General features: G+C 40.5%; 2 protein-coding genes and 1 long non-coding RNA gene across 8 annotated transcripts; 1 reads left to right on the top strand and 2 right to left on the bottom strand.

Annotated features, from left to right (window-relative positions):
• Positions 1-596: 596 nt before the first annotated feature.
• On the bottom strand, positions 597-15,877 carry slc10a7 (solute carrier family 10 member 7). Of its 3 annotated transcripts, XM_036146726.1 has the most exons (12): positions 15,612-15,876; positions 13,141-13,223; positions 12,907-13,043; positions 9,930-10,005; positions 9,779-9,817; positions 9,669-9,704; positions 7,482-7,565; positions 7,186-7,351; positions 5,702-5,753; positions 5,106-5,179; positions 2,947-3,092; positions 597-1,028 (listed from the first exon to the last, which is right to left on the bottom strand). In XM_036146726.1, exons 1-12 carry the CDS (start codon positions 15,709-15,711, stop codon positions 996-998), a joined length of 1,026 nt encoding a protein of 341 aa, XP_036002619.1. In that variant the 5' UTR covers positions 15,712-15,876; the 3' UTR covers positions 597-995. The 3 variants fall into 3 exon arrangements, 2 of the variants coding, with proteins under 2 accessions (XP_036002619.1, XP_036002620.1); XM_036146727.1 differs by lacking the exons at positions 597-1,028; positions 2,947-3,092; positions 5,106-5,179; positions 5,702-5,753 and adding an exon at positions 5,394-5,643 and having other exon boundaries at positions 15,612-15,877; XR_004932596.1 differs by lacking the exons at positions 597-1,028; positions 2,947-3,092; positions 5,106-5,179; ... (1 more) ...; positions 7,186-7,351; positions 7,482-7,565 and having other exon boundaries at positions 9,690-9,704; positions 9,885-10,005; positions 15,612-15,741.
• On the top strand, positions 15,179-15,927 carry LOC110367428. Its single transcript, XR_002427455.2, has 3 exons — positions 15,179-15,274; positions 15,430-15,484; positions 15,571-15,927. It is a non-coding gene; the product is annotated as an uncharacterized LOC110367428 (long non-coding RNA).
• ttc29 (tetratricopeptide repeat domain 29) lies at positions 15,736-27,349 on the bottom strand. 4 transcript variants are annotated; one of them, XR_004932595.1, is made up of 12 exons: positions 27,178-27,313; positions 25,035-25,118; positions 23,156-23,215; positions 22,916-23,079; positions 22,616-22,792; positions 22,328-22,540; positions 20,969-21,054; positions 19,817-19,908; positions 19,209-19,332; positions 19,034-19,123; positions 17,832-18,039; positions 15,736-15,817 (listed from the first exon to the last, which is right to left on the bottom strand). XR_004932595.1 is itself a non-coding variant. In XM_021313260.2 (11 exons), exons 2-11 carry the CDS (start codon positions 25,115-25,117, stop codon positions 17,893-17,895), a joined length of 1,236 nt encoding a protein of 411 aa, XP_021168935.2. In that variant the 5' UTR covers position 25,118; positions 27,242-27,349; the 3' UTR covers positions 17,645-17,892. The 4 variants fall into 4 exon arrangements, 3 of the variants coding, with proteins under 3 accessions (XP_021168935.2, XP_012712466.2, XP_021168934.2); XM_021313260.2 differs by lacking the exon at positions 15,736-15,817 and having other exon boundaries at positions 17,645-18,039; positions 27,242-27,349; XM_012857012.3 differs by lacking the exon at positions 15,736-15,817 and having other exon boundaries at positions 17,645-18,039; positions 25,035-25,121; positions 27,178-27,314.
• Positions 27,350-27,886: the final 537 nt, after the last annotated feature.

The raw sequence follows: 27,886 nt of genomic DNA, 5'->3' as shown, positions 1-27,886 counted from the left end.
ATCTGATGCAGATTCTCCCATTCTTACAAAATAACCTTAAAGGAAAAAGTTTTTAAGAATTAGAGTGTCATCTGCATAAAAGCATTAAAACATTAAGATTTTCTAATCGTTTTAGTTTTTTTTAAATCAGAGGCAGATTATAACAGTTTTCCAAGACCCTCTTCCAGGAAATTTTGGTTATGAATTAGTGTCATCTGCATAAAGGCAAACATTACGTTTTTCTAATAGTTTTTTTTTTTATATAGAAGATGCAGATTATAAGTCTTCTAAGACCCTCTTGAAGGAAAATATTTTAACTAGTAATGAAGCATCATCAGGTTCCATAGCTCCTTTTTTTTAATATTGCACATCTGTTTATGTATCCTATGTACGTTTATATCACCTGCTAACTGGTTAAAATCCAGGCAGAAACTGTGGGCTATAAATGAGACAAAAGAAATATTAAATTGAAATAATAGCAAATATTTTGTTTGCAACTCTCGTTTAAAATGCAGTTTTATAATTCTGAAATATCAGCGATTATCTCCACACTTCCCCTCGCTCTGCATAAGACAAATATTGCTTCTGATATGCCAAAAAATGGACAAGAAGCCAAGTTGTTGTTGTTAATTTCTATATTAGATATCACAATCCAGCATTAAGTTGAACAAAAACCTTTAGAAATTCTGACAGCTGGAAGAACCAAAGTAGAAAAAATAATAAGAAAAGACTGGTCCCGGAAACCCCCCCACCCATTTGGTTTCTTAAAATAGTCCTCTTTTTCCCCAGAATAGTTTTTTTTTTTCAGTGTTGAAGATATAAAAAATAAAACACATTTCATTTAAATACAAAACAATATAAATGATGCAAACTTGACTTTTTTTTTGTTATTGTAGAAAATATAAACAGGCTATCAAGGCAAGCACTGGATCCCGCTGTGCCACGATGAGGTCCTAGTTGTTGGTCGTAAAAAGGCACTTTCTGACAACCGTATCCTTCCGCCGCCCGGAGCCCCGTCACACAGGCTGCAGGTTTGATAGTTTGAGCCCCTAACAAACAAAGAAAACGTGTTAAAACACAAAGACTGCTCAAAATTCTTTACTTTGGTGACAAAAAAACAAACAAACATTGATGTGAATTAATTGTGTTTTCATTGACATAGTTTGATAAAAAGGAGGAAGAAGGAAGTGAAGCAGAGGTGCAAACACAAATGTCCCACCACCAAACAGAGCGGCACCACAGCGGCTTATAATACACATGGCTCAATTAAGCAGCTCAATTAGAGCACGCTGCTAATTTCTGCAGCAGTGACCTCAGCAGGCGAAATCTGTGCCACAACCAGCAGGGGGCGCTCCTACACCATACTGTTACCGCTCATTTACGACAACTCTGAGGAAGTAAACTCTCATTGTGACAAACAGCCCCATGAAAATAAACATATAGAAAAAAATTACCCATTTAAAGTTTTCTGTTTTTGCTCTTTTTTTTTGGTCAAACTCAAATATTTTGCTTGATCAAGCTCTACATAAATTCAGTCAATGTTCCAGTAACAACCCAGAACCAGCACCGGATTACAACTGGACCCACTTTGGATAATAAAACAACTGGAGATCGACCCGAGTAGCCGATCCAGAACGGATAAAGATGGATTCAGGTTTTAAACACTGTTGCTTCTGTACACGACGTCTGATTAATTTTTCTCTTATGAGTCTTTTTTTTATTCAATCTTTTAGTTTAACATTTCTTTATACCACGGTCTGGGTGAATACTCGATTCTGATTGGCTGCTGGGTGTCTGTTAAAAGTTAAAAGTGTTATAGGTTAAGTGTGTTTAATATTTATATTGTTTTAAGAAGTTGTGGTCATTGTCAAGTTCCTGATTGTTCTGAATTATTGCGGTAGCTCAAACGTTAGCCAGTGACGGCAAGAGGAAAACTTATGATTTTAACGGTGAAAAAGTATTAATAATTGACTGAATATTGATTTATTTCGTAAGCGGCCATGATATAAGCTCCATAAAGCCCTTCACGGTGTCATTATCAGAGATTAATGGACTTTGTGGAAACGTTGGACGGTTCACGTCTTCGTGGCGTCCATTAATCTCTGATAAAGGACACCTCCTCAGGCATTATCCCTTACATAATTTATGTATTCGTATATTAATTTTCCTTATTGTAATATTTGGCCTCATTTGTACAGCATTGCCTGTAATGTGTAGCCTTTGCTGCAGAGATAATTGTCCTAATTTTCACACTCAGGGACAAATGAAGGATTATTCTGTAATATTCTGACCCAACGGTTAAAACCCTGAGACGTGAGCAGGCACTGAGCTATATTATACACTGGAGTGCTAATCGCCCGCTGTGAGAACGAGTCGCTTTGAAGCCACCAGCCGCCATATTGGTACTCCCTATTTTCCCCCAGTAACTAGGGAATATGTGCGCTACAGCATCGCATAACGAGGATTTTCTCATGTTCAGGGGGGGCTTAAAACTTTTAAAATGTCAAATGCCATATACTTTTATGTTATGTTCTAAAACTATCAAGTACTGAGAAAGTCATGTGCTGAAATATTTTGCTGAAAATATTATATAGCTCAGTGTGAGCAGGTAACATTGCTAATGTTACAGCTTTATTTTTGCTTTAAAAATGAACCAAAGCAGTTTTTCTGACCGGTTTAACGACTAAATGGCGCCCCCTGCTGACGGGAGGAAGTGTGAGGTAGACGGCAGCCTGCGGAGGACACAGTCTGGGATCGTCCCATAATCAAAACTGGAAGATATCACTACGACGGGAAGCGACAGCTGAGGATTAGCCGTCCGCCGTCAGTCTCTACTCACTCGGAGCGTGCAGAAGTGTTGGAATGCGGCCCTATTTCAAGAGGAGACTAGACTGTCAGGGAGGACACAAGGTCAGCAGCTTAGTAGTGGAACGCAGCCTCCAGAGGGTTGACTCTGCGCGGGCTTACCTTCTGGCGGCTCGTCATCCAGCTCCGGATCGTCGGCACCAGGACGGAGCCCAGCAGGATCTGGGCCGGGTGGTAGATGAGCAGCGGCACCGAGATCAGCGACAGGTGCTCGTAGCCCTCGAAGACAATCTTCAGCATGGGGATGCCTGGAGAGGAGGGACAACGAGCGCCGCCGTGTCAGAAATGGACTTTTAAACTGGACCGAGCTGTCCGGTCAGAACCGCCTGCTTTAGTATTCACGCCCCTTCAGGGTTTCACCCTTCAACGTCTCTTGTGTCGTTCTGCCTGCAGCAGCTCTGCACCTCCGGAGCTCAGACTGCACATTTGGATCTAGACTTTGACTAGGCCATTCTAACACATTATGCCTGGATCAAAAACCCTCTCAGCCCAGCTTCAGCTCTTCTGCAGGTTTCCCTTCCAGGGCGTCCCTGTTTTTAGCTCCGCCCACTTCCCACCAGGATGATGCGTTTAAGGTCTCACCTGACGACCTTCCACACGCTACCTGGGTTCCCTATATCAGCGGTCCCCATTTCGTATCTGGTCGCACAGTAAAAACAAATAACTTATATCCGTTTTATTTATTCATTGTCTGAACAATGTTTTATTGTTGTTATATCCGTCTGTGTCTCACCGTTGACGCACGTCTTGCACTGCAAAAACAGAACTAAAAATAAATAAAATTTTCTGAAAATGAGCCTATTTGTCCATGATTTGAGCAGGTAAATAAGATTATCTGCCAATGGAGTGAGTATTTTTACCCCTAAAATAAGATAATTAGATATAATGCACTTGAAATTAGGTGATGGAGATGAGTTGTTCCTATTTTAAGTGCAAACATCTTATTCCATTGGCAAATAATCTTATTTACCTGCTCAAATCAAGGACAAATACACTCATTTCAAGAAAAAATTACTTATTTTTAGTTCCGTTTTTGCAGTGCGGTCAAATCAACCAATGCACTGATAGCGTCTTGCCTGCACTGCAAAAAGGGAGCTAAAATTAAGCAAAATGTTCTTATAATTAGTGTATTTGTCCTTGATTTGAGCAGGTAAATAAGATTATCTGCCAATAGGAATTAGTATTTTTACCCCTAAAATAAGATAATTAGATAAACTGCACTTGAAACAGGATGGTGGAGATGATTGGTTCCTATTTTAAAGGGCAAAGATCTTATTCCACTGGACTTTGTTCACTGATCTGAAGGAGGCGCTGGAGTTGATCAGATTAATGGAGGCTGCGACAATTTGTGTCGGTTCATCAAATAAAATCCAAAAAAATATGACGGCACAGGAACATGGGCGGTTCTAGCCGGGGGGCCAACAGGGGCCCGTGCCCCTGTAGAACAGGTCAGGGCCCCTGTTACTGAATCAGTTTCTTATGATCATGTGTGCTGGAACAGAAAATTTAACTGTTAGGTCTCTTGGCCCCAACTAATTTTTTTACCTTTTGGTCCTTTGGCCCCATTTAATTTTTAACTTTACATTTTTATTTTAATAATAATCTTAAAATTACCGTATTTTTTGACTATAAGTCGCATATATTTTGACATTTATTGCACACAATCCAAGACTAAAAACTGACATTTAGTCTAGTAAGGCAATTTATTAGATTACACGGCGGCTTCCACAATCAGCGGCTCGTTACGCTGAAAGTGGTCAAACTTACACCTAAATTAGACCGTGAGCGTAACGATGCTACATGCTAAGCTAACAGTACAACGTGGATATTTGAGAGCAACATAAAGAGCGCCCTCTTTTGGCCATAGACGGTAATGTTTACTCCTTGGTTCATGCTGGTCATAATAAATTATAATTTTAAATTTGATATATAAGTCGCACCTGACTGTAAGACGCAGGATCGGCCAAACTATTAAATAAAGTGTGACTTATAGTATGAAAAATACGATAATGTGTTTCACTATTAGCTTCATTCGTATGGAGACCGGATCACAGTTTTTAGGCCACAAGTGGCTCTTTGTGTTCACTTAATACATTAAACAATTAAACTTTGCCCAGTTTTTCCTGGTTTAATTATTCTTTCAGTGTCCCCATGAAAAAACCCTGCCCCTGGATACGCATGACGTTAAAGCCCCTAATGTGCAGCAGGGCTGTGGTTACCAGGCTGGCAGAGATAATCAGGGGTCTCTCTAAGAGTCCTACCCAGAGTCAGAGACTTGTGCGTGGAGCAGAACACGATGGCCACCGTGTCGGCTGGACTGAATCCTGATCCGGACCTGCAGGGAAAACCAGCGACAGAACGAGTTAGACCCTCTCTGCTGCCCCCTGCTGGCTGGATGGCTGCAGCACTTCATGTAAAATCATCATTTTTTTATTCAGATTTTCCTCCCAAGCAGGCAGTTTCCTGTCATCTTCACCAACAGGTCAAAGCTTTCTGAAGGTCTGCCTGGTGTTACAAGCAGCTTTATTTGAATAAATACACCTTTTATTTTCATTTAATTAACAGAACCTGTGAGAAACTCCCTCAACAATGTTGCAAAAAGGCTTTTATGATTAAATCTGAACGCCCTTTAAGATTAGATGTGGAACGGTCCACCGTAATGACATGATCCTGATAAAACAACGTAGCATTGTTTTCTCGTCCGGGTGCAGGGATCAGAAAGTGCTCGTTTCTGGAGTTACAGCGAAGATGAGAACCCGTCCTTCTCATTTCCTGCGACCTGGACGGTTTCTGAAGCTGCTGCACAGAACAGAGGCGAGAGAAACGAGTAAAGCTACGAGAGGAAGAGGAGACTGACCTGGTGGAGAAGGCGAATGTGAGCAGCATGAAGCTGACCTGGATGGAGAAAACTGCAGAGGACACAATAAAGCCTTTTAGTCACTGACATTATCAGCTCTATATTATAAAAAATAGAAATATTGACCGATATCGAGAATTAATAAATCCAAAACATAGATTTTATGCTGTTGCTTAATGCCCCATTTTTAGATCCAGAAAACAAACACCAACCCTTTATTTAACCAAGTTTTTACCTAAACTGCAGGTTTTAAAATAAGACAGTATTCTCTATGAGCTCTTTAAAGGAGATGGAGCGTTTCTGGATCTGTGATTGGCTAGGAGGATGTGAAGACTATAATAACATAAACCTGCATAAGAGGCTAGAATTAAAAAGGAAGGAAAAGTGTTCTTCTAGTGAACTTTTTATTGATTCTATTGAACTGTTTTTATTTCCCATCGAGCCACACGTCTATCGATAGATACATGTCGTTACTGAATTATCATCCAGCCCTAATTTACTTTATTTTTTATTATTCTGTTGAAGTCAGGTTGAAAAGTGATGTCTGGGTCTCAATTGTTCATTCTACACAGATAATTTTTTAATTATTATTACTTTTAAAGGTTGGATTCTTCTAAAGTTTTCACTATGAAATTTTGCTGCTACAACGAAAGATTAATTTACCGTATTTTTTGGACTATAAAGCGCACCAAAAATCCTTCAATCTTCTCCAAAATTGATGATTTTCCTTATCTATGATCACTGTTGTGCTTACTGACTGATTTTATCTAGTACAATGAGCTCAAAAAAAGTACGACTTTAGTTAGCAACAAAGCCGCTCCACTCAGTGGATATTAGGAGCATTACGGTACACTGTGTCACCACCTGATAGGACCCCTGAGCTGTCTACAAGACTGCCTGACTGTAATGTCTAAATTAGAAGAGTATTCATGTAAGGCAGCCTGACAACAATAAACCTAGTAAGTTAATTCAATATAAAAGTTACGTTTATTTTGGCCTCACGTTAGAAACAGGGCAGTGTAGTCCAGCTACTCTCTCCTCCCAACAGAGACGGATAGAGAGCTGTGGAGGTGGAGGGGCGCACTGCAAAAAAGGAACTAAAAAGTAAGTAAAATGTTCTTGAAATTAGTTTTTTCCCTTGATTTGAGCAGCTAGATAAGACTATTTGCCAATGTAATGAGTATTTTTACCCCTAAAATAAGATAATTAGATATCCTGCACTTGAAATAAGATCATGGAGATGAATTGTTCTTAATATATATAAGTGCAAAAATCTTTTTCCATTGACAAATCATGGAATAATACACAAATTTCAAGAAATTTTCTTACTTTTAGTTCCCTTTTTTCAGTGAGACGTGACATTACACACATGGGAAGAATATTTAATGGGCCTTTGGCAGGGATACCAACAGGAATTACAGACAGTCAGAGGCTTCTTAAGAGCTATTATGTCAGGAGGTCCTGCTCAGAGCCTGAATACTGACTGATGAGGACGACCAGCAGCAGGCTGGTGGGGTCCAGCTCGATGTTCGGGTTGCTGAAGGTGTCGCAGAAGGTGGTGTAGATGATCATGAGCAGGACGGCGCTGCTGATGGCGCCGAACGGAGGCTTCCGGCGGTCCAGAAACTCCCTGAGGAAACCGCGGCACACCTGCATGCGGACCCAGAACAAAAAAAACGTTAACAGAGAACTCAGAGGCTGACGGGAGAACTGGTCCACAAAAAAAACGTTAACAGAGCGAGGCTGACGGGAGGCCTGGTCCACAGAAACGGCTTCCTACCTGACCCAGGATCAGCGGAACGACCACCGTCATGAAGAGCTGAGAGAAGATGGAGGTGAAGGGGACGGAGGACGAAGAGCCCAGCTGGAGGAGGAGGAGGAGGAGGAACAGGGGCGTTAATGAGACAGACTAAAGCTAGTTATGCTAACAGTGAAGTCTCTGCAGAGAAACGGGAGGTTATCAGCAAAATAAGCTCAGCGTCTATTTACAGCAGAGGTGTAACGTCTAGTTTTCATATTCTAGCTGTTGGTTCAGTGACTTTAAGATGGAGTCCTGGGGGGAGGAGACAGGACAGAGCATTAGCATTAGCAATAGCTAGCTAGTGGCTGGTTATACAGTATTACTGTCAGATCTGAATGTGTGTAGATCTTTTCAACATTTACTGATACTTTGTTTTTTTTATTTGCTATTGATATGCTGCTGTAATCTGCCTACGTATCCATCCATCCATCTATTAACAATCCATCCATCCATCTATTAACAATCCATCCATCCATCCATCTATTAACAATCCATCCATCCATCCATCTATTAACAATCCATCCATCCATCCATTAATAATCCATCCATCCATCCATCCATCCATTAACAATCCATCCATCCATCTATTAACAGTCCATCCATCCATCCATCCATCCATTAACAATCCATCCATCCATCTATTAACAATCCATCCATCCATCCATCCATCCATCCATCCATTAACAATCCATCCATCTATCCATTAACAATCCATCCATCTATCTATTAACAATCCATCCATCCATCTATTAACAATCCATCCATCCATCCGTCCATCCATCATTAATCCATTAACCATCCATCCATCCATCCATCCATCCATCCTTTATCCATCCATCCATCCGTCCGTCCGTCCATCTGTTCATCCATCCATCCATCCATCCATCCATCCGTCCATCCATCCATCATTAATCCATTAACCATCCATCCATCCATCCATCCATCATTAATCCATTAACCATCCATCCATCCATCCATCCATCCATCATTAATCCATTAACCATCCATCCATCCATCCATCATTAATCCATTAACCATCCATCCATCCATCCATCCATCCATCCTTTATCCATCCATCCATCCGTCCGTCCGTCCGTCCGTCCGTCCATCCATCTGTTCATCCATCCATCCATCCGTCCATCCATCCATCATTAATCCATTAACCATCCATCCATCCATCCATCCATCCATCCATCCATCCATCATTAATCCATTAACCATCCATCCATCCATCCATCCATCCATCCATCATTAATCCATTAACCATCCATCCATCCATCCATCCATCCACAATAGAAAGGATGAATTGGAGTTATATAAATAAACTAAATGAATTAATTAATTCAACATTTACAAGTAATTTATTAAAATATTTCTCCCAGACAGAAGGGTTTGGTTTTCAGTAGAGCTCACAAACCTGCTAGATCAGGGGTGTGCTAACGTTTTGCCTTGTGCGCCAAAAATTGCTTCTCAGGGGACAAAATAATATTATTTAACTAAAATTACCAACTGGTTATGTGGACATTTTTCAGAATACAAAAGTAATATAATATTAAAATATCGTAATAAAACATAAGCTTTTGTATAATAACTGGAAGTGTAAGGCATCCAGTTTGCTAATTCTTATGCTTGGTTTGGGTCAGCCTTTCATTAAACACATTAGACACTGGCCCGTTTAATATGAAATTAAAGAGAAAATGCAAAAACACGGTTATTAATGGCACCTAACATGTCCCATTGTAAAAAGATTTTATTTTCTGCTCATCACACTGCAAAGTAAAAATAAGTAAAATGTTCTTAATATTTGTGTTTTTGTCCTTAATTTGAGCAGGTAAATAATATTATCTGCCAATGGAATGAGTATTTTGACCCCTAAAATAAGATAAGATATCTTGCACTTGGAATAAGATGATGGAGATGAATTGTTCCTATTATAAGTGTAAAAATCTTATTCCATTGGCAGATCATCTTATATACCTGCTCAAATCAAGGACAGATACACTCATTTTAAGAACATTTTACTTATTTTTAGTTCCGTTTTTGCAGTGCATTTTGTTCTATTTAAAAATTTTGGCCCCAACGTCCCCAAAGCTTTATTCAGAGGCAGTTTTTTTTACGATCAAACAGATGTTCCTGTCCATAACTCAGATTCCACGTGTGACTTACGAAGAGCAGCAGCAGCAACGGCGTCACCACGATGCCCTGCAAGACAAACAGAAAACATCAGAGCCCCGCCGCGGCTCAGAGCCCCCCCCCAGAACCGGGCCTCCGCTTACCAGGAAGCTCCCGAACGCCGAGTTGAAGATGGCGGCTGCCTGAAGGGGACAGAGAGCAACGAGTCAGCAGGGGTGTGGGGGGGGGACAACCAGCGGGCAGACTCACCAATCATCTGTGGGGTCAAAGCGTGTGCGATTGTGCGAGCGTCACCTCGTTGCCTCCCACAGCTTTGGTGAGAATGACGGCGGATGAGACCGGGGGGGGCATGCAGCTCACCGTCTGTAACCTAGGGAACAACAACAGGGTGATGAAGGTGAGGAGGAACATCTTCATATCTGCACGACGGAGACTCTTAAGGCCCGTTTACACTTTTTTAACCGAGTCGAGACCAGTCCGAGCTCGGTAACCGAGATAACTCTGGTGTGTAAACGGTCAGCAGACTGAACCGAGCTAAACATAACCGGACCGCGCTAAATGCAGACCAGTCCCCTAGTAGGTCTCAGCCTGGTTTATTTATCCCGGTTTTCTGATAAAGAGCGCATGAGCAGACCGCGTCATCCTCTTACAGTCAGCTGACTGTCCGCGGGTTTTCCGGCGTGTCTGGCTGCACGTCCCGATTCACACTCCATTCAGACAAATTTAAGACATTCATAATAATACTAGCTTCCTTACCGTGCCACATGGTTTCCAGAGATGACTCTGCTTAGCAGTGTGATGAACCTCAGTGTCTGTCGTTGTTTCCTGCGTCTGTAAATCCTTATTAGACGTTTGTTTGTCTCATCCACGTCCCAAAAAGCCCACTTTCTCAAGTAAATTCACCGAAATATCACAATATCAACCGTAACATCCTAAATGTTACGGGTACCGCCGTTTTGTTTTGCTGCTTCCGCCTTCAATCCCAGACAGCAGCAGTACCGCAGATCGTCACTAGGAGGTGAGGAGCAATAAAGGAACCGGGATAGCGTGATGTGTAAACGGTCTTCTTGGCTTGGTTAACTGATCCAAGCTCAGACTGGTCTCGGCTCGGTTAAAAAAGTGTAGTGTAAATGGGCTTTTATTACGACGGAGGAGAGAAAACTGTAGAAGAAGTAGAAGACAGCCGCACTTCTTCTCTGGTTTCCTGAAGGCGCTGCCTCTCTCCTCCACAAGGCTTCTTCAGTTCTGAACATGGCCGACGGGCTGTAGTCCTACCACCAGAGGCCAAACGCCTTCAGGAGCCGAGAGAGGACGTCCAGCCGTCTTCTACCTGAGCGCTTGTCCTGGTTTCACGAAGGGGACGCAGCTAGCATGTAGTAGAAGGAGTGAACCCTTAACGCAAACGTCCCACGGTGAAGCACGGTGGTGGCAGCGTTATGCTGAGGGGACCTGAGACCTGGGCTGAGGGTCACCTTCCAGCCAAACAACGGCGCTAAACCCAGAGGCGACGCTACGAAGGAACGGCTTAGATCAGCGCGTGTTCAGAGTGGCCTAGTCAAAGCTCAGATCTACAGTCGGAAATGTGACAATTGATGTTGACGGTTGTTCTGCATCCAGTTCTGGGGGAACACGTCCGTCTGTCCAGGTGTGAAGCTAATAATAATAATAATAAAAAAATCACCTTTTCACTAAAGTCTCATGTCTGGATTTCAAATTAAACGCGTATCTTAAAATTGGCGATATGATCGATATTTTCACTTTGCATCGATATAACTGGATGGTTAATCATTAAATCGACGTATCGTTGCACCCCTAATAAACTGGAAGCACGATAAGTCGGCGTTAACGCCGCTAAAGGCCAATGTTGGTAGTTTATTTCCATCTTACTGTTGCTTTGTGTACGGAGTTGCCACTGCACATTAGACAGGCAACTTCTCTCTCATTTTAAAACTCTTCTTAAGACACACCTCTTTTCTTTGGCTTTTGACACCACGTAGAGCGTTGATTTAATGTATATACATGCATATTTTTATTCTGAGCGGGCAGCGCTTTTACTTATTTTTATTTATTTTATCTCTTTGTGCAGCACTTTGGAAACCTTGTGTTTGTTTAAACCGTGCTATATAAATAAAGTGGATTGGATTGAAGTTTCGGGAAGGAAGAGGTTGGCCGTGCGGTAATAGCTTGGTCATGTGACCCTGATGGTGATGCAGCGTAGGATTGTGAGGCGTTTAATTGAAGCAGGGTAAACATTCGACAGTGATTTGGTTGATTTGGTGTCAAAAAGGGTTTGGAAAATATCGGTTATCAGCCATGACAGCAACATTAACATGGAACCTCCATATCGGCCGAACATTTTCCTGTCGCTGCATCCCGAGAAAAAAAAACGATGAGGATTTAGCAAAGCGCTGAATGCAGAGGAGGAGGACGACTCAGGTTTCAACTCTCAAAAACTTACAACTGAGCTATAAATTTGATTCCTTCCCATTTTCACCTCAATCCTCTCCTCCATGCAGAATCACAACATCTCTCCTGTAAACCAGACCATCAATGACCTTACACTGCAAAAAGGGAACTACAAATAAGTAAAATTTCCTTGAAATTAGAGTATTTTTCCTTGATTTCAGCAGCTAAATAAGACTATTTGTCAATGGAATAAGATATTTGCACTTAAAATAATAGCAATTCATCTCCACCATCTTATTTCAAGTGCAGAATAGCTAATAACCTTATTTTAGGGGTAAGAATACTCATTCCATTGACAAATAGTCTTATTTAGCTGCTTAAATCAAGGAAAAATACACTGATTTCAAGAAAATTTTACTTACTTTTAGTTCCCTTTTTGCAGTGTAACGACTCCCCATTGCTAAGGGCTGGACCATTTCTGGTTAATCTGCATGTTATCTAAGCCATAAAAAGGCCTTTTTGGGCAATAATATAAAGCTTAGAACTCCACACTACTCCAGACGTTTGAACTGAGAAAACTTTCTAGATGGGAAGTGAAACGTCTTCAATCTTTGTAAAAAAAGTCGCGGCCGCCATCTTCTCTACGATCTCCCACAGAGACTCAGACGCCGCGTTCCTACCGCTGAGGCCCCAAAGTAAACGTTTGGCCTTCATTCCTCCATCCTGGCTCCTAAAGCAACAGACCAGCCCACAGAGGAGCGGCTGTATTAACCAGCACTGAGGCTCTTTGTGCCCCCCCCCCCCCCCAGGTAGCGTCGGGCCGGGAGTGGAACAGACGGCCCCGTTCTGGCGTGGCACGGCGTACCCTTTGAGCAGCCACTGGTCGATGGCGGTCAGCGCCAGGAGCTGCAGCAGCAGCCAGACGGCGAGGGGGAAGAAGACCAGCGTGAAGGACTGCACCAAGAGGTGGAGGCGGACGTGGAGCAGCGCGCTCCTCAGCTCCTGGAGGAGCACACAGACAGAGAAACAGGCGACGTCAGCGGAGGTTTTTCTGAGCCGCGCCTGAAGGCACCACAGCCATCCTCTGCAAACCGCTCACCTCTGTTTTCAGGGACAGGCCGCTGTTGAAGAAGATGAGGGACACGGCGACGTAGGCGACGGTGACCTCAGGCTTTAACGGACCTGCCGGGCAGAAACAGGAAACCTGGGTTATATAATATACCTGAATATACCTGAATATACCTGAATACAACCTGAATATAACCTGAACGACATCGTTAAACGCTCAATTATGCACTAAAATGTGCTCTGAATAACATTCGTCCTGACATTTCCATCAACTCTTTATAAAATGTAATTCTACAAGCATAAAAAAGGATTTTGCTCCTTCTGTGTAAAAACTCTGTCATAGTTTCTACTGCATCTTAAAAACAAACAAATAAATGATAAACTAGGTAGGCAAACAATAAAGAAATAGAGAAATCCAGCAGAGATGAGTTCGTTAACTCCATAACGAGCATCAGAGAACGTTAGGGCTGGACGATATAGAAAAAAAGCATATCGATAAAATAGAAATCATATTGATCGATATCGATAATTATCAAAATATACATTTTAAGAGCAGCCCTAGCCATTTTATGCTGTTGCTTAATGACCTCTTTTTAAATAAATGGATTCAAACACAACCCTTTATTCAACCAACTTTTGATCAAAAACTGTAAGTGTTAAAAAAGAAAAAAAGGACACGTGTTCTCTGAACTCTGTGAAGGCTGATGGAGCTTTCCTGGGTTTGTGATTGGTTGGGAGGATGCAATGACTGATAGGCTAGAATGCACTGTTCTTATATTGACCCTGTTTTTTTTTTATATTGAACCACATGTATACTGATTGATAAATATCGTTATTGATTATATCGTCCAGCCCTAAGAGAACACACCTGGTAGTTTCACACAAAGCCTCGTCCGTCTGCTGGTGTCAAAGCAGAGCAAAGATTCAACATTTTCCTGCTTCAAAGCGACTAAAATTAACCACCGTGTTGTTCCTGTGCTGCACAGGAGGGTTGATGGACCGATTCCCGTACGTGACCACTGAAGGCAGCAGGTTGGAGTCGGTTTTATTCAGGGGGATCAGAACAAAGGGGTGTCCGACGCACGTGGATGCCCAACTTTCTGATTTTTATTTTTACAAAAAGTTAAAAAATGATTACATGATTAAAATTGAATCGCAAACTGTTTTATTTAATCCTTTTCATAATAAAGCTCTTTGAGCTGGTTCAATCCTACTGGAAAGTATTATAATCTTTGGTTGTAATGAGACAAAATGCACAAAAAATAAAAAAAATTCATAGGAGACATGTATTTTATTTTACGTCCTATCACAATAATCTAGTATACAGTTCATGCAGCATATTGATTACTTAAAGTCTTTCTGCTACAAAAGGTTCAATTTAAAATTTGCAGATACCTTTAAAGAGCCTCAGTGAAAACGTGTTTTTACATTCTCAACTCTTTGGTAAAGACCTTGGATTGAAAATCGATCTATTAGCAGCGCGTTCCTGTTTGTTTTTGTAATTTTGTGATGGGACGGCGCATTAAAACGGCCCTTTTTATTAGCCAGACTACCAACACCAGAAAGACAAGATCAAAACTGTCAGACGACTTTATTACCAGGTGAAAATAACTCAAAAAATAGTTCAAATAGTTTGAATTTATTTTATCCTTTCTTCAATTCTTATGGAAAGTTTATATTTGTCTTAGAAGGGATGGAAAGAGATGGAAAGTCCATGTTTGACCCATTTTGCTTTTTCCACATATGTTTGTGGTGCATTTGTGTCCTAAAGCAAGGATACAAAACTTCAGATATTTCACCAACTAGATATTGACACACATGGACTAACCTGACAACCATTTATTGTAGCAGAAACACTTTATTAGGTTATTGCCAGAGAACGCAAAATAAGATAAAAATGTCCCCTAGGGGGCTCCGTAGAAAAAAAAAAACGAAAGGAGTTTGAATACTTTGGCTGCTTACTTTATTATTCTACGTCAGGGAGTTGTGTTTGCAGACTACATTCAGCTTATGGTCTGTTTGTCCGTAAAACACTTGTTAATAATACTTTAGGTGTCAGAAAATGTTAAAATACACATTTCTAGGTGTTCTAAATGGAAGCGTGGCTTTCTTTCCGAGGCGCACCTGAAGGCAGCACAGTAGCAGGCAGGTTATCTTATCTACAGGTGAGGCTGAATTACAGGTTATATTGCTTATTTATCAGTCTTTGTTTCACTGTTGCTGTGATAAAACCTCTGACACAATATCAACTATTAAATTAAAGTGGCTTCAGATTCAGTCAGAGTGATTTTCTAATTAAAAAAGTATTTATTTTTTTCAGGGCTGGGAGGTGTGTTTACATTTCCACTGAATGCAACGTGTCACTAGGATCCCAGGTATGAGGAAACAAACTCTTGGTTTAATCGGTACTTAATTCAGTTTTCATCTCACTTTATTAACATTTCAAGTTAAACGCCTGCAGACTTATCCCGAACTTGCGTGGTCGGAACTCCCGAGCCTCACCTCCTCTAACGCCGACGCTGGGCTGCAGTTTGGCGGACAGGATGACCAGCACTATCCCGATGATGAACCACTCCTTCCGCAGCCTCGCCAGGAGGCCCATGGTTCCGCTGCAGGGGCTCAGCCTCCGGCCACCCCGCCGGCCCTCCTGTCGCTGCGGCCGGCCTCGAGTTTCTGCGACCTGCCGCTTCTTTTCCCTTCGGGGAGTTCTGTCAGACAACACCAGCGGATCAGGGGGAACTTCTTCCGGACACGTGGTCCGCGGCGCCACCGTAACGACTGGGAGAGCGGCGCAAGGTAATAATTTACCGTAATATACTAAAAAAAGATACAATAATGTTCTAAACGCATTTGGAGGAGAAACCATTTCAAAATATATTTATTTAAAAAAAAATATTAGTAAACTGAAAAATATCCTGTATTTTAAATAACACAAAATAAAATAATGGAAAAATGCTTAATTACTTTATAATCAAATTGACACAAAGTAAAAAAATAAATAATTATAACATATGTAAAAAAAAAACAGCGATACCGATCAAAATAAAATTATAATAAATACAGCTATAATAATGACCTAGAACATAAGTTAAGGTGAATGTATTGAAGAAATATATGTTAAAAACAAATTCAGTGATAATATAAAAGAACAATTTTTAAATTAAATAAATCATTTATTTTTATTTACTAAACTGAAAAATGTCCTGTATTTTAAATAACACGAAATCAAATAATAGAAATGTTTAAATTACTTTAAAATGAAATTAATACAAAGTAAAAAAAAACAACTTATAACATACGTAAAAATAAATAAATAGCAATACTGATGAAAATAAAATGATAATAAATACAGTTATAATAATGTCCTAGAACGTAAGTTAAAGTTAATGTATTGAAGAAATATATTTTAAAAACAAATTTAGTGATAATATAAAAGAATAATTTTAAAATGAAATACATTTTTATTTACTAAACTGAAAAATATCCTGTATTTTAAATAACACGAAATCAAATAGAAATGTTTAAATTACTTTAAAATGAAATTAATACAAAGTAAAAAAAACAACTTATAACATACGTAAAAATAAATAAATAGCGATACTGATGAAAATAAAATGATAATAAATACAGTTATAATAATGCCCTAGAACGTAAGTTAAGGTGAATGTATTGAAGAAATATATTTTAAAAACAAATTTAGTGATAATATAAAAGAATAATTTTAAAATGAAATAAATTTTTATTTACTAAACTGAAAAATATCCTGTATTTTAAATAACATGAAATCAAATAATAGAAATGTTTAAATTACTTTAAAATTAAATTAATACAAAGTAAAAAAAAACAACTTATAACATACGTAAAAATAAATAAATAGCAATACTGATGAAAATAAAATGATAATAAATACAGTTATAATAATGCCCTAGAACGTAAGTTAAGGTGAATGTATTGAAGAAATATATTTTAAAAACAAATTCAATGATAATATAAAATAATTTTAAAATGAAATAAACCGTTTCATTTTTATTTACTAAACTGAAAAATGTCCTGTATTTCAAATAACACAAAATAAAATGTTTAAGAAATGTTTATTATTACTTTAAATGTATGGAGCCCCAGAACTGACATGGAAAAAAAAAAAGAGATGCAGCATGTGTACGGAATACTAATTTGTTCGCACAAAATGCTAATTTGTTACTCTGAAACAAATTAAAATCTGTTACTATGAAATACTAATTTGTTACCACTAAATACACATTTTTTCCCACAAAATATTAATTTGTGGCCATGAAATTAGCCACACTTGCCAAACCATCGGCTATCGGTAGTTTAAAGGACTCCCTTTGATTCTGTGAGCGAAGATGAATTGCTGGATGTACTTGATGAGCATGAATGCAAGCAAGTCCCTACCAAGTATTTTAAATATGAAATCAAATAAAAGACACATTTAAAATATTTTATTTAAAAACAAAACTAATTCAAAGTAAAAATACAACAACAATAATGTTAAATTAAAACACAATCTATTATAGAATTTCTATCTTTATTAGCAGTTTACCATGTTATTATTTAAATGATGAAAAATATTATGAAATCAAATAATATGAATAATCTTTAGTAATATGAAATATGTCTAGCCTCAATAAGGACGGTGTAAGCTGCTTATAAATGAAATCAAATGGTTTTAAATAGTTTTATAAATGTGAAATACAGTAAAACCTTTTAACGGACAGACAAATGCTGAGAAGTTGATGTTTTCATTTGGCGAGGCCGCAGGATTTCACTCTGCCAAGTCTGGAAAGAGGTCCTGGAGTCCTCTGGTCTCCTTCCAGCTCACCAGTCGCTTCACGGAGGTCGAGGAGGCCGCCTGCATGTCGCCGCTGTACTGTCCGACGTAAACGTGTGCGCACGTAACGCCGAGCTTCACCTGAAGGACGCGACAGAAGCAAAGTTGGCTTCACAGCAGCTTTAAGACGCCCTGAGGAGGATGAAGCATTTCTCTGTCCTGGTTTGACTCGCCGGCGACGACGATGCAAAGAACATCTCTGAGCTTTTTGTGCAGACTTGACACTAAAATACCAAAATCTTTCCTCATAGCAAAGATATAAAACATAACAACACCATAAAAACCTTCTACAACAATCCTACACATTGTTCTGATTTAAAAATGCTACACTTATTCCTGGAGCTTTTTTAACAATAAGGAGATTTTGGCTCAAAAATATTAAGCTTTAGCTCTAAGAATCATCATCTTATGCACTAATGTGTTTTGTACCAGTTATCGGTCGAGTGATGAATCCCATCTGGACAAATTGCCGCTATTTAATTATTTATTTTTTTACAATTCTTGGGCCATTAAGAACGTGTAAAGATAAAGGCTCGCGTATTGTGCACTAAATGCAGGCTCTTTGAAGCATGATTTGTGAACATTAGCGCCGTTACTACATTGAGGAATAAAGATATAATAATAAATAAAGTTGAATAAATGCCTGTTTTTGATTTTAGAAGGAACAAGCATTCAGACAGACGGTCAAAAACCAAAACACTGACGGGTAAAAAGAGGAAATCAGACTGTAACTTTAACCAGGTGGGGCTCATAGATTTATTTAGTGAGGGGTTTGTATTTCCTAAGTTTATTCTTATAGCACTTCTCATTAACAAGACATTCATAGTGCTGTACATGAAGAAAGCTACAGCTTGAGGTCTGTGGTCGGACCTTTCTGACAATACAGCTAACACAGAAAGCAGCAGAGTGAGGGATGAAAGCACAGTAGAGGCGGTGTGTGTGTTTTAGCGTAATCATGTGTGTCTTTGGTTGGTTGTTGTTTTTTTTCAAGATGAAGGCTCTTTTTTAATAGTTTCTTCGGAATAATGCCGATTATCCAGCCAACAGTAAAAAAAAAAAAAAAAAAAAGACTCACCTGCGCTTTCTGCAGCAGAGTTACGTCCCCTGTGCTGCAGGCGGCTTTGTAGCCCTGCAGGAAGTACTCGCAGGCTCTCTTCGGCTGACCCTGCGGAGGGAGACGGTTTGAATCACAATCGGTGGGGTAACTAGCGGGTTTAACTTGCTGAGGGTGTGATCCCCGCGTTGGGCACCAGGTGGCAGTAGATGTTGCCCAGGTGCAGGCAGACGTCCGCCAGCTCGCCCCGCAGCCCGCTGCTCCGGCAGGTGTTGGCCGCCTCCTCCAGCAGCCACAGAGCCTCCTGGACGTTGCCTTCGCTGTCACCAAGACAAAGCAGACAGAGACGGACGAGTCAGCGGGAAACGCGGCGAAAACCGTTCGTCTTGTTAGAGATTAAGCTGACGTAACGATATACCCCTGGGTTGTTTCGATTAAACGTGTTAAAGTGCAGTTTCTGCCTCAGGAGTCTTTTCCTACTAAAGAAGTCATTAACAAACCGCGTCTCCAGGCAACAGGATGCGCTTCATTCTTTACAGGCTGACCAACAAAACGTCCGGTTGGTGAAACAACCTGGAAGACTGATTCTGCGCACCCTGACACACATACTTTCCGTTTTCCTCCTCCTGAACTTTCTACCAGAAGGCTTTTGGGTCCAAACTGACAGGCGTTTGAGAAGTGAGCATCACTCCACCCCCACAGCGTGACGCCGCCATGCTTCACCACTAGTTGGGTTTGTGAGCAGAGAGTTTGCTGTCCTGCGGGACTAGAACCCACAGGGACGGAGCGCGGCGGTGCTGGTACCTCTCCAAGGACTTGGCCATGGCCTTGTAGTTCCTCACCAGCGCGTTGACGTCTTGCAGCTCGCTGAAGATCTGCAGGCAGGTGCTGAAGGCCTGGAGACACAGACTGCGTTACACATAAAGTCAACTCGACTCTCTCCTTCACTGACGACGTTTGTGAAGAGGCCGAACGGCGCCGAGCGGGGTGTTTTTGTTCTGCTGGATGATGCTAATGTGATGCTAACATGATGCTGATGTGATGCTAACATGACGCTGACGTGATGCTGACGTGATGCTAACGTGATGCTAACGTGATGCTAACGTGATACTAAACTGATGCTAACGTGATGCTAACGTGATTCTGATGTGATGCTAACGTGACGCTGATGTGATGCTAACGTGACGCTGACGTGATGCTAACGTGATGCTAAACTGATTCTAACGTGATGCTAACGTGATACTAAACTGATGCTGACGCGATACTGACGTGATGCTAACGTGATGCTAAAGTGATGCTGACGTGATGCTAAAGTGATGCTAACGTGATGCTAAACTGATGCTAAACTGATGCTAACGTTATACTAAACTGATGCTGACGTGATGCTAACGTGATGCTAAAGTGATGCTGACGTGATGCTGACGTGATGCTTACGTGATGCTGACGTGATGCTTACGTGATGCTGACGTGATGCTTACGTGATGCTGACGTGATGCTTACGTGATGCTGACGTGATGCTAAAGTGATGCTAACGTGATGCTGACGTGATGCTTACGTGATGCTGACGTGATGCTGACGTGATGCTTACGTGATGCTGACGTGATGCTAACGTGATGCTAAAATGATGCCAAAGTGATGCTAAATTGATGCTGACGTGATGCTAACGTGATGCTGACGTGATACTGACGTGATGCTAAAATGATGCCAAAGTGATGCTAAATTGATGTTGACGTGATGCTAACGTGATGCTGACGTGATGCTAAACTGATGCTAACGGGATGCTAACGTGATGCTGACGTGATACTGACGTGATGCTAAAATGATGCCAAAGTGATGCTAAATTGATGCTGACGTGATGCTAACGTGATGCTGACGTGATGCTGAACTGATGCTAACGTGATGCTAACATTCCCGTCAGTGACTAAAGGTTCTGTGAGCTTCAGGGGAACTCTGTACCTGTCTGGCTGCGCCGTGATCCCCTAAACTCTGTAAGCTCAGTCCTTGCTTGAAGAGCACCTCCCCCTCCACACACCTGTCCTCACCTGAAACAGACCAGAACAACTTCAGACCCATGAAAAAAAGTGTTTTGCTTCTCAATAGGCTTCTCCTCTTTTAGTCAATTTTAAATGTTTCACACTCCTTGATGTCAGAAAAAGGGTAAAAAAAACAAGCAGGTTTCAAACGATGGCGGGCGATTGCCCTCTAATCCCTACGCCGTCTCCTCTGGCGACAACTGCTGCCATCAATCGCCGGTTGTTGCTGCTTCCTCGTCGTGTCAACAGGTTTTCTGTGTGCGTCTTATTCAGGTAGTTACGGTAGATAAGTCTGAGTAGGTAGGTAACACTTAAAGCGAAGCCACAGCGGTGTGACAACACGGCTTCTTCAAACATTTTCACGACAAAGAGTTGGTGACCAAAACGGATTTTTTGCTTGTTTCTTAAAGTAATAAGACATTAGCAGACTCCTACGTCTCGTAAGTTGGTTGAATAAAGGGTTGAGTTCGAGTTAAATGTTTGTTTTCTGTATCTAAAAATAGGTCGCTGAGCAACAGCATAAAATGGCCAGAGCTGCACTTAAAATATTTGTTCTGAATTTGTTGATAATTGTCGATATCGATCGATATGATTTCTATTTTATTGATATGCTTCTTCTCTATATCGTGCAGCCCTAGCTGATAGTTGCGGTGTTTTTTTCTTCCTGTATCGGTATCGGCCGACATGTGCATGTTTTCGCCGGTTCGTTAGCGCGTTCTGCAGCCGCGCCTTGGCGTCGTGTGAAACGTGAACATCGCCACTGCCTCCCTGGCAGAGAGCGGCCGGTAACGTTGTCAAACTAGGCGCCGACAACAAGCTTTTACTGTCTAAATGTCTAATTCAGCCAACCTGGCCTTTGGAAGTCTGTCCCTGTCTCGCTGTCTCTGGTTGTGGTTCTGGACCAGACCCACGTCTGGTCTCCAGCCGGCGAATAATGATCAATCACTATGTTTAGAGACGATTTTTCTGCACGCCACTCAAACTGCGGTCTGGTCGTTAATATTAGCTGGTTCAGGTTTTTAGACTTGAGTAAAAGTTGTTACTGTTTGTGTCACTTTTATGATGTAAATGGAGGAAGAGAAAAACAAAAACAACAATCAGCCCCTCCCCAAAGATAATCGGCAGCACATATCGGGTATCGGTCAGACCGATGTTTAAAAGCTGCAGCGGTCGACGTCTACTTAGAATAAAACCTGTGATACTTTAGTTCACCGTCTCCAGAATCACTTTTACACCAGAATCTCTGGAGCCGTGTCAGGACGCCTCTTTACAGCCCGCCTACCTTCCAAGGCCATTTTGGAGCCGTACTGCAGCAGCTTCTTGGCCGTGTCGAAGTCTTTCTCTGCGTGGAAGGCTTCCCCCAGCAGACTGCAGCTTTTCGCCATTTCCCTGCAGGCCCAGAGCCTCAGGGGCCGACCGTCCGAGTCCAGCCAGCCTCCTTGCTCCGCCTGCTTCAGACCCATCTCCGCCTGCTGCCTCGCCTCCTCCGGATCCCCTGTGGGACACAACGTAACCCGCCACATCAGGGGTTTCCCCCCCCCGCATGTCAGCGTCTGTGCGGGATGCCTACCGTGCTGCCGGTACAACTCCGCCAGGTGGAGCCTGGCCTCTGTGGCCGGCCTGGACCGTCCTCCGCGCTCTCTGTCGGCGCAGCTGTGGTAGAAGTGAAAGCTGAGCCTGAAGTCCCGATGGCTGGAGAAGTAGCGCCCTAAACGCAGGCGTTCCTCACACACGGCTGTCCAGGCGCCTGCACGCAAAACACACCTCCAGGACTCAGACTACAGCTGGCAGGACTCTTCCAGCCCCTTCTCTTCCCTGACTGCTGAAAACTAAACTAAATCTGTGAAATCTGGGAAGTCCCCGCCAGTACCTTCCCTCTCTGCCTTCTCGGCCAGGCTCAGGTGCAGCCGGATGGTCTCCAGTTTGTCCCGCTGGTCCTCCAGAGGCGGGGCCTGCAGCCGGGCCGACCCGGGCAGGGCCTGGGTCCTCTGGTCCTGATCCGAGCGCAGCAGAGAGAAGAGCTCTGAGAACGCCCTGGAAGCCAGACACAGTCAGGTTGGCCGACACGGACGAGACAAACGGGTGTAACAGCGGAGCGATGTGGGCGTACCCGTGGTAACCGTCCTGGAGCATCTCCACGCAGACGTACTGCTTCGGACAGTTCCTGTACCTGAAACGGAGGAAAATGTCAAAGAGTTCTGAGATCTGACTTCATGCATTCTAGAAACAGTAAAAACCTGTTGCCATTATTTCTGTGAACTCTTTTTCGGTCCGTGGAAAGTTCTCCAGGTTCGCTGCTGGATCTTATTCCTGGGCCGAGCCCTTACAGAATCTGCTGCAGCTCATAACTTTGTGTAATCTCGTCTGTTCGATGGAAGGAGTCGTTGACAGAGTTTTTACTGCCTTTACCTCTTGTGTTTTGCTCTTGCTCATAAAAAGTGTTGGTGCCTCAGCATCTAGTCAGGTCTTTTTCTTGGTCGGAGCTACTGCCGCCTTCATCTCTGGGTAAAACCTGAGCTTAATCCAAAAAAAGAGTTAAAAAAACAAAACAACTGGACGTCTGTTCTGAGACTGAAGACGTTTGGCTTCCCATCCACACATTTTGAATTGAGAAAGTCCAGTTGTGTTAATTTTTAACCTTTGTTTGGATTGATCCTGACCCGGATGACTGAGAATCTTCAGCAACATAGTTCTTATAGAAAGTACGCCTGGTTCGATGATTCTGTTCAGGGCGTCCTTGGAAAGATAACTTTGTATTAAACGGTGTTACATCATGATCTGAATTTAACTGTAACGACTTTTATTGAGCTGTGAGTAATCTGACTAGATTGTTTGGAGATGAATTTGTTTGATTTGAACTGAATTTGAACCCAAACTCTTTCCATATAATTGATATTACAGACACTTGGGCCTTGTAAATGTCTAGAGGGAATGTCTTTGAAGTGGCGCAAGACAAATAAAACTAATTAAAACTGAAGCGGTGAATCTAGGGGGCTACTTTCTTTCCTGGCAGCAGAGGGCAGCAAACAACAGTCTGGTTGTCTATTCATGGTTCTGGTTAGAGGAAAAAGTCTGACTGGGATTTCCTGCCCTTCAGGTGAGGAACAGCAGAACAAAGCTCAGGATTTATGAGTTTGTTTTAATTCAAACTAGATATTTTTCTACATGATCTATGCTGAATTAAAAAAAAAAGGGTTCTGGTCCAAACGTTCAGAGACACGGGCAGCTTGACCACAGATTTCCTCTCCTGCAGCAGTTTATCCACGTCTTTAAAACCCGCAGTTTTAAATAAACAACAAATTTATATCATGACAAAAACAAGCTATTTGTGAATTTTTACCAGAAAAGTCGAGAAATAGCTTGAACATATTCAAATGTATTTATTTTTCCTTTGGCAGACAATAATTATGAAAGAAAGATGGAGGACAAGCTGATGTGAGAGCTCGTGCTTTTTTTGTTTTTGGTGTTTCGTCAACTAAACCATCAGAAGAGAGCAGTGCGTGTGCAGTTACAGGCCAATTTACACACCTTTAAAATAACTTATTGTAGATTATGGAATTAAATCGCATGTCTGTTTCCACCAAGGACAGTTTTTCTAGGATCAATCAGTGAATTAGGAACATTTCTCTGTATTAATTTTCTGTTTTTCTTGTTGTTTTAGGGCACAGCTGTAAAGCCTCAGAGACCTTCTGTCGTCTCCTTTGTTGTTAGATTTTACTTCCTGGGCGTTTATTTGTCTAAAACTCATAAATCTGTTTATCACAACAAAAAAAGAATAATTTTATCATTTTAAGTACCAGGAATAAACGCGAGGCCTGCAGAACAAGAGCGACACTGAGCTGAGATCAAATGCCCAGACGTAAAGTAGATATATACCCACCACAACTTTTAACCTGCATAATTAATAAATTTATGGATACGTTTTGTCTGAGGGCGGCAGAGCAGCGAGCCTGTTGTGATTTCACGGGGAACCGTCAGTGTGGACCCACAGGGCTATTTCCTTCCTGGACAGGATCGATGGATCCGACACCGGCTCGTTCCTGAAGGACTCCGCCGACTCTTTCTGCTTCATCCTGCAGACACATAAAACACCAACGTTTACAAGCAGAGCCTGGTTTTTTCAGCTGGACCAGCCTGAAACTGAGTCTTCTTACCTGCAGACCTGAATGAAAACTGTAAATATTAACCTAACGGGTGAGTAAGCCGACATTTTATTCTGTTTTTAATTCTATTTCCCAAGTGTTTTGAGGGAATTCCTCAGTTGTATTTTATTTAACTAGTCCTGAAAACTGCAAAACAGATCAAATATTTGTGTTTATTTTTATTTACTTGTTTATTAGTGACGGAACTGGGTGTTTGGATATTGTACATATAGTGTAAATAATTTAGGGGTTGATTTTATAAGGGGCCAGGAATATAGATGTGAAGATGTGACTTGCTGATATTGTGAATATATTTGATTTAAACCTACAATAATTATTTAATCTAATTTATTTTAAGCTGCTTCCATCACATTACATTTGCATTAATATTAATAGGTATTTATTTTCTAATATTCTCCCATTAAACAAGCTTTCTTGCTCACATCAGACACAAGAGACATTTTGATGTTAAATTACAGTACAGACACTTATAATAGAGGTATAATAAGTAATAATAATAAGTAAAAAGAACACTCTTTAGAGGTACATATAGTGTAAATAATTTATGGGTTGATTTTATAAGGGGCCAGGAATATAGATGTGAAGATGTGACTTGTTGATATTGTGAATATATATGAATTAAACCTAAAATATCTATTTAATCTAATTTATTTTAAGCTGCTTCCATCACATTACATTTGCATTAATACTAATAGGTATTTATTTTCTAATATTCTCCCATTAAACAAGCTTTTTTGCTCAAATCAGACACAAGAGACATTTTTATGTTAAATTACAGAACAGACACTTATAATAGAGGTATAATAAGTAATAATAATAAGTAAAAAGAACACTGTTTATAGGTACATATAGTGTAAATAATTTAGGGGTTGATTTTATAAGGGGCCAGGAATATAGATGTGAAGGTGTGACTTGTTGATATTGTGAATGTATATGAATTAAACCTAAAATAATTATTTAATCTAACTTATTTTAAGCTGCTTCCATCATATTACATTTGCATTAATATTAATAGGTATTTATTTTCTAATATTCTTCCTTTAAACAAGCTTTTTTGCTCAAAATCGGACACAAGAGATATTTTTATGTTAAATTACAGACACTTATAATAGAGGTATGATAATAAGTAATACTAATAAGTAAAAAGAACACTGTTTAGAGGTACATATAGTGTAAATAATTTAGGGGTTGATTTTATAAGGGGTCAGGAATATAGATGTGAGGATGTGACTTGTTGATATTGTCAATATTTATGAATTAAACCTAAAATAGTTATTTAATCTAATTTATTTTAAGCTGCTTCTATCACATTACATTTGCATTAATATTAATAGGTATTTATTTTCTAATATTCTCCCATTAAACAAGCTTTCTTGCTCAAATCAGACACAAGAGATATTTTTATGTTAAATTACAGTACAGACACTTATAATAGAGGTATAGTAAGTAATAATAAGTAACAGAACACTGTTTAGAGGTACATATAGTGTAAATAATTTAGGGGTTGATTTTATAAGGGGCCAGGAATATAGATGTGAAGATGTGACTTGTTGATATTGTGAATACTTATGAATTAAACCTAAAATATTATTTAAACCTAATTTAATTTAAGCTGCTTCCATCTTTGTGTCAAAACATTACATTTGCATGAATATTAATGGGTATTTATGTTCTAATATTCTCCCTTTAAACAATCTTTTTTGCTCAAATCAGACACAAGAGATATTTGTATGTTAAATTACAGTACAGACACTTATAATAGAGGTATAATAAGTAATACTAATAAGTAAAAAGAACACTGTTTAGAGGTAAACAATAATGTAACAGCCATTCAGGGAGTTAAAACTAAACGTTTTGTAGTTCTGGCTACTAAAAGTGAAGCTAGCAGCGTGGCTTAATTACGAGTAAAACAAGTTACAAACAGCAGAATATTCTAAAAGCTGTCAGTGTGAGCTTATTTCAGACAAACCTGGGATTTTCTTGAGTTAAATTCTCCGAGTTAAATGACTGGCAAAGTAAAGGAATGTACAAACTTGACGGCGAAAATTAGCCCAACAGGGTTTCTGTTGCTTCTCCTCACGTCAGCGTCCTGCTGCTAGGTTACGTCGTCACCACGGCAACAAGGGCACGGCCGCGTTCCAACACTAGTGCTGTCTGGTTCCGTTTCCAGAATGATCGGGTTTTTCTTCTCTAACGTCTCTAAAATCATCTGAAGACATCAGGAGTTTATTCTGTGCTTACGATTTACTTTCTGAGCAGAAGAAAGCAGAGGATGTTTCAATATGGCTGACGAATTGAAGTCCAGCATCAGATAATTTGTATTTAAGCGAACAGTGGCATATTGTATCCACAAGAGGGCGCTGCTAAGCAACACGATGTCCCCTAAATAAAAAAAGATCTATGTGCTGAAACATAAGAAATCTAATTACAGTTAAATTAAGTGTTGAAGGCTCTCTCATGAAATGATTGTTAAAAGCAGTAGACCTAAAGCAAATTTAATCATTTTGATTAAAGGTCAGAAAAGTAGCAAATGTGGTGTTAAATAAAAACATAATAATTCAAAGAAAAGTATAATAAATGACTGGTTCAGTAATCTTTAGAATGTTAAAATAATTTGGAAATTAGTACATTCAGTGTTATATTGTTTGCATCTTAAAAGGATAGGCAATTTCATTATT

This window comes from Fundulus heteroclitus, chromosome 14 (assembly GCF_011125445.2).
Source record: "Fundulus heteroclitus isolate FHET01 chromosome 14, MU-UCD_Fhet_4.1, whole genome shotgun sequence".
NCBI lineage: Eukaryota > Metazoa > Chordata > Actinopteri > Cyprinodontiformes > Fundulidae > Fundulus > Fundulus heteroclitus.
The sequence above is the reverse complement of the archived record's forward strand: the minus strand, read 5'-3'. Positions and strand labels throughout refer to the sequence as shown.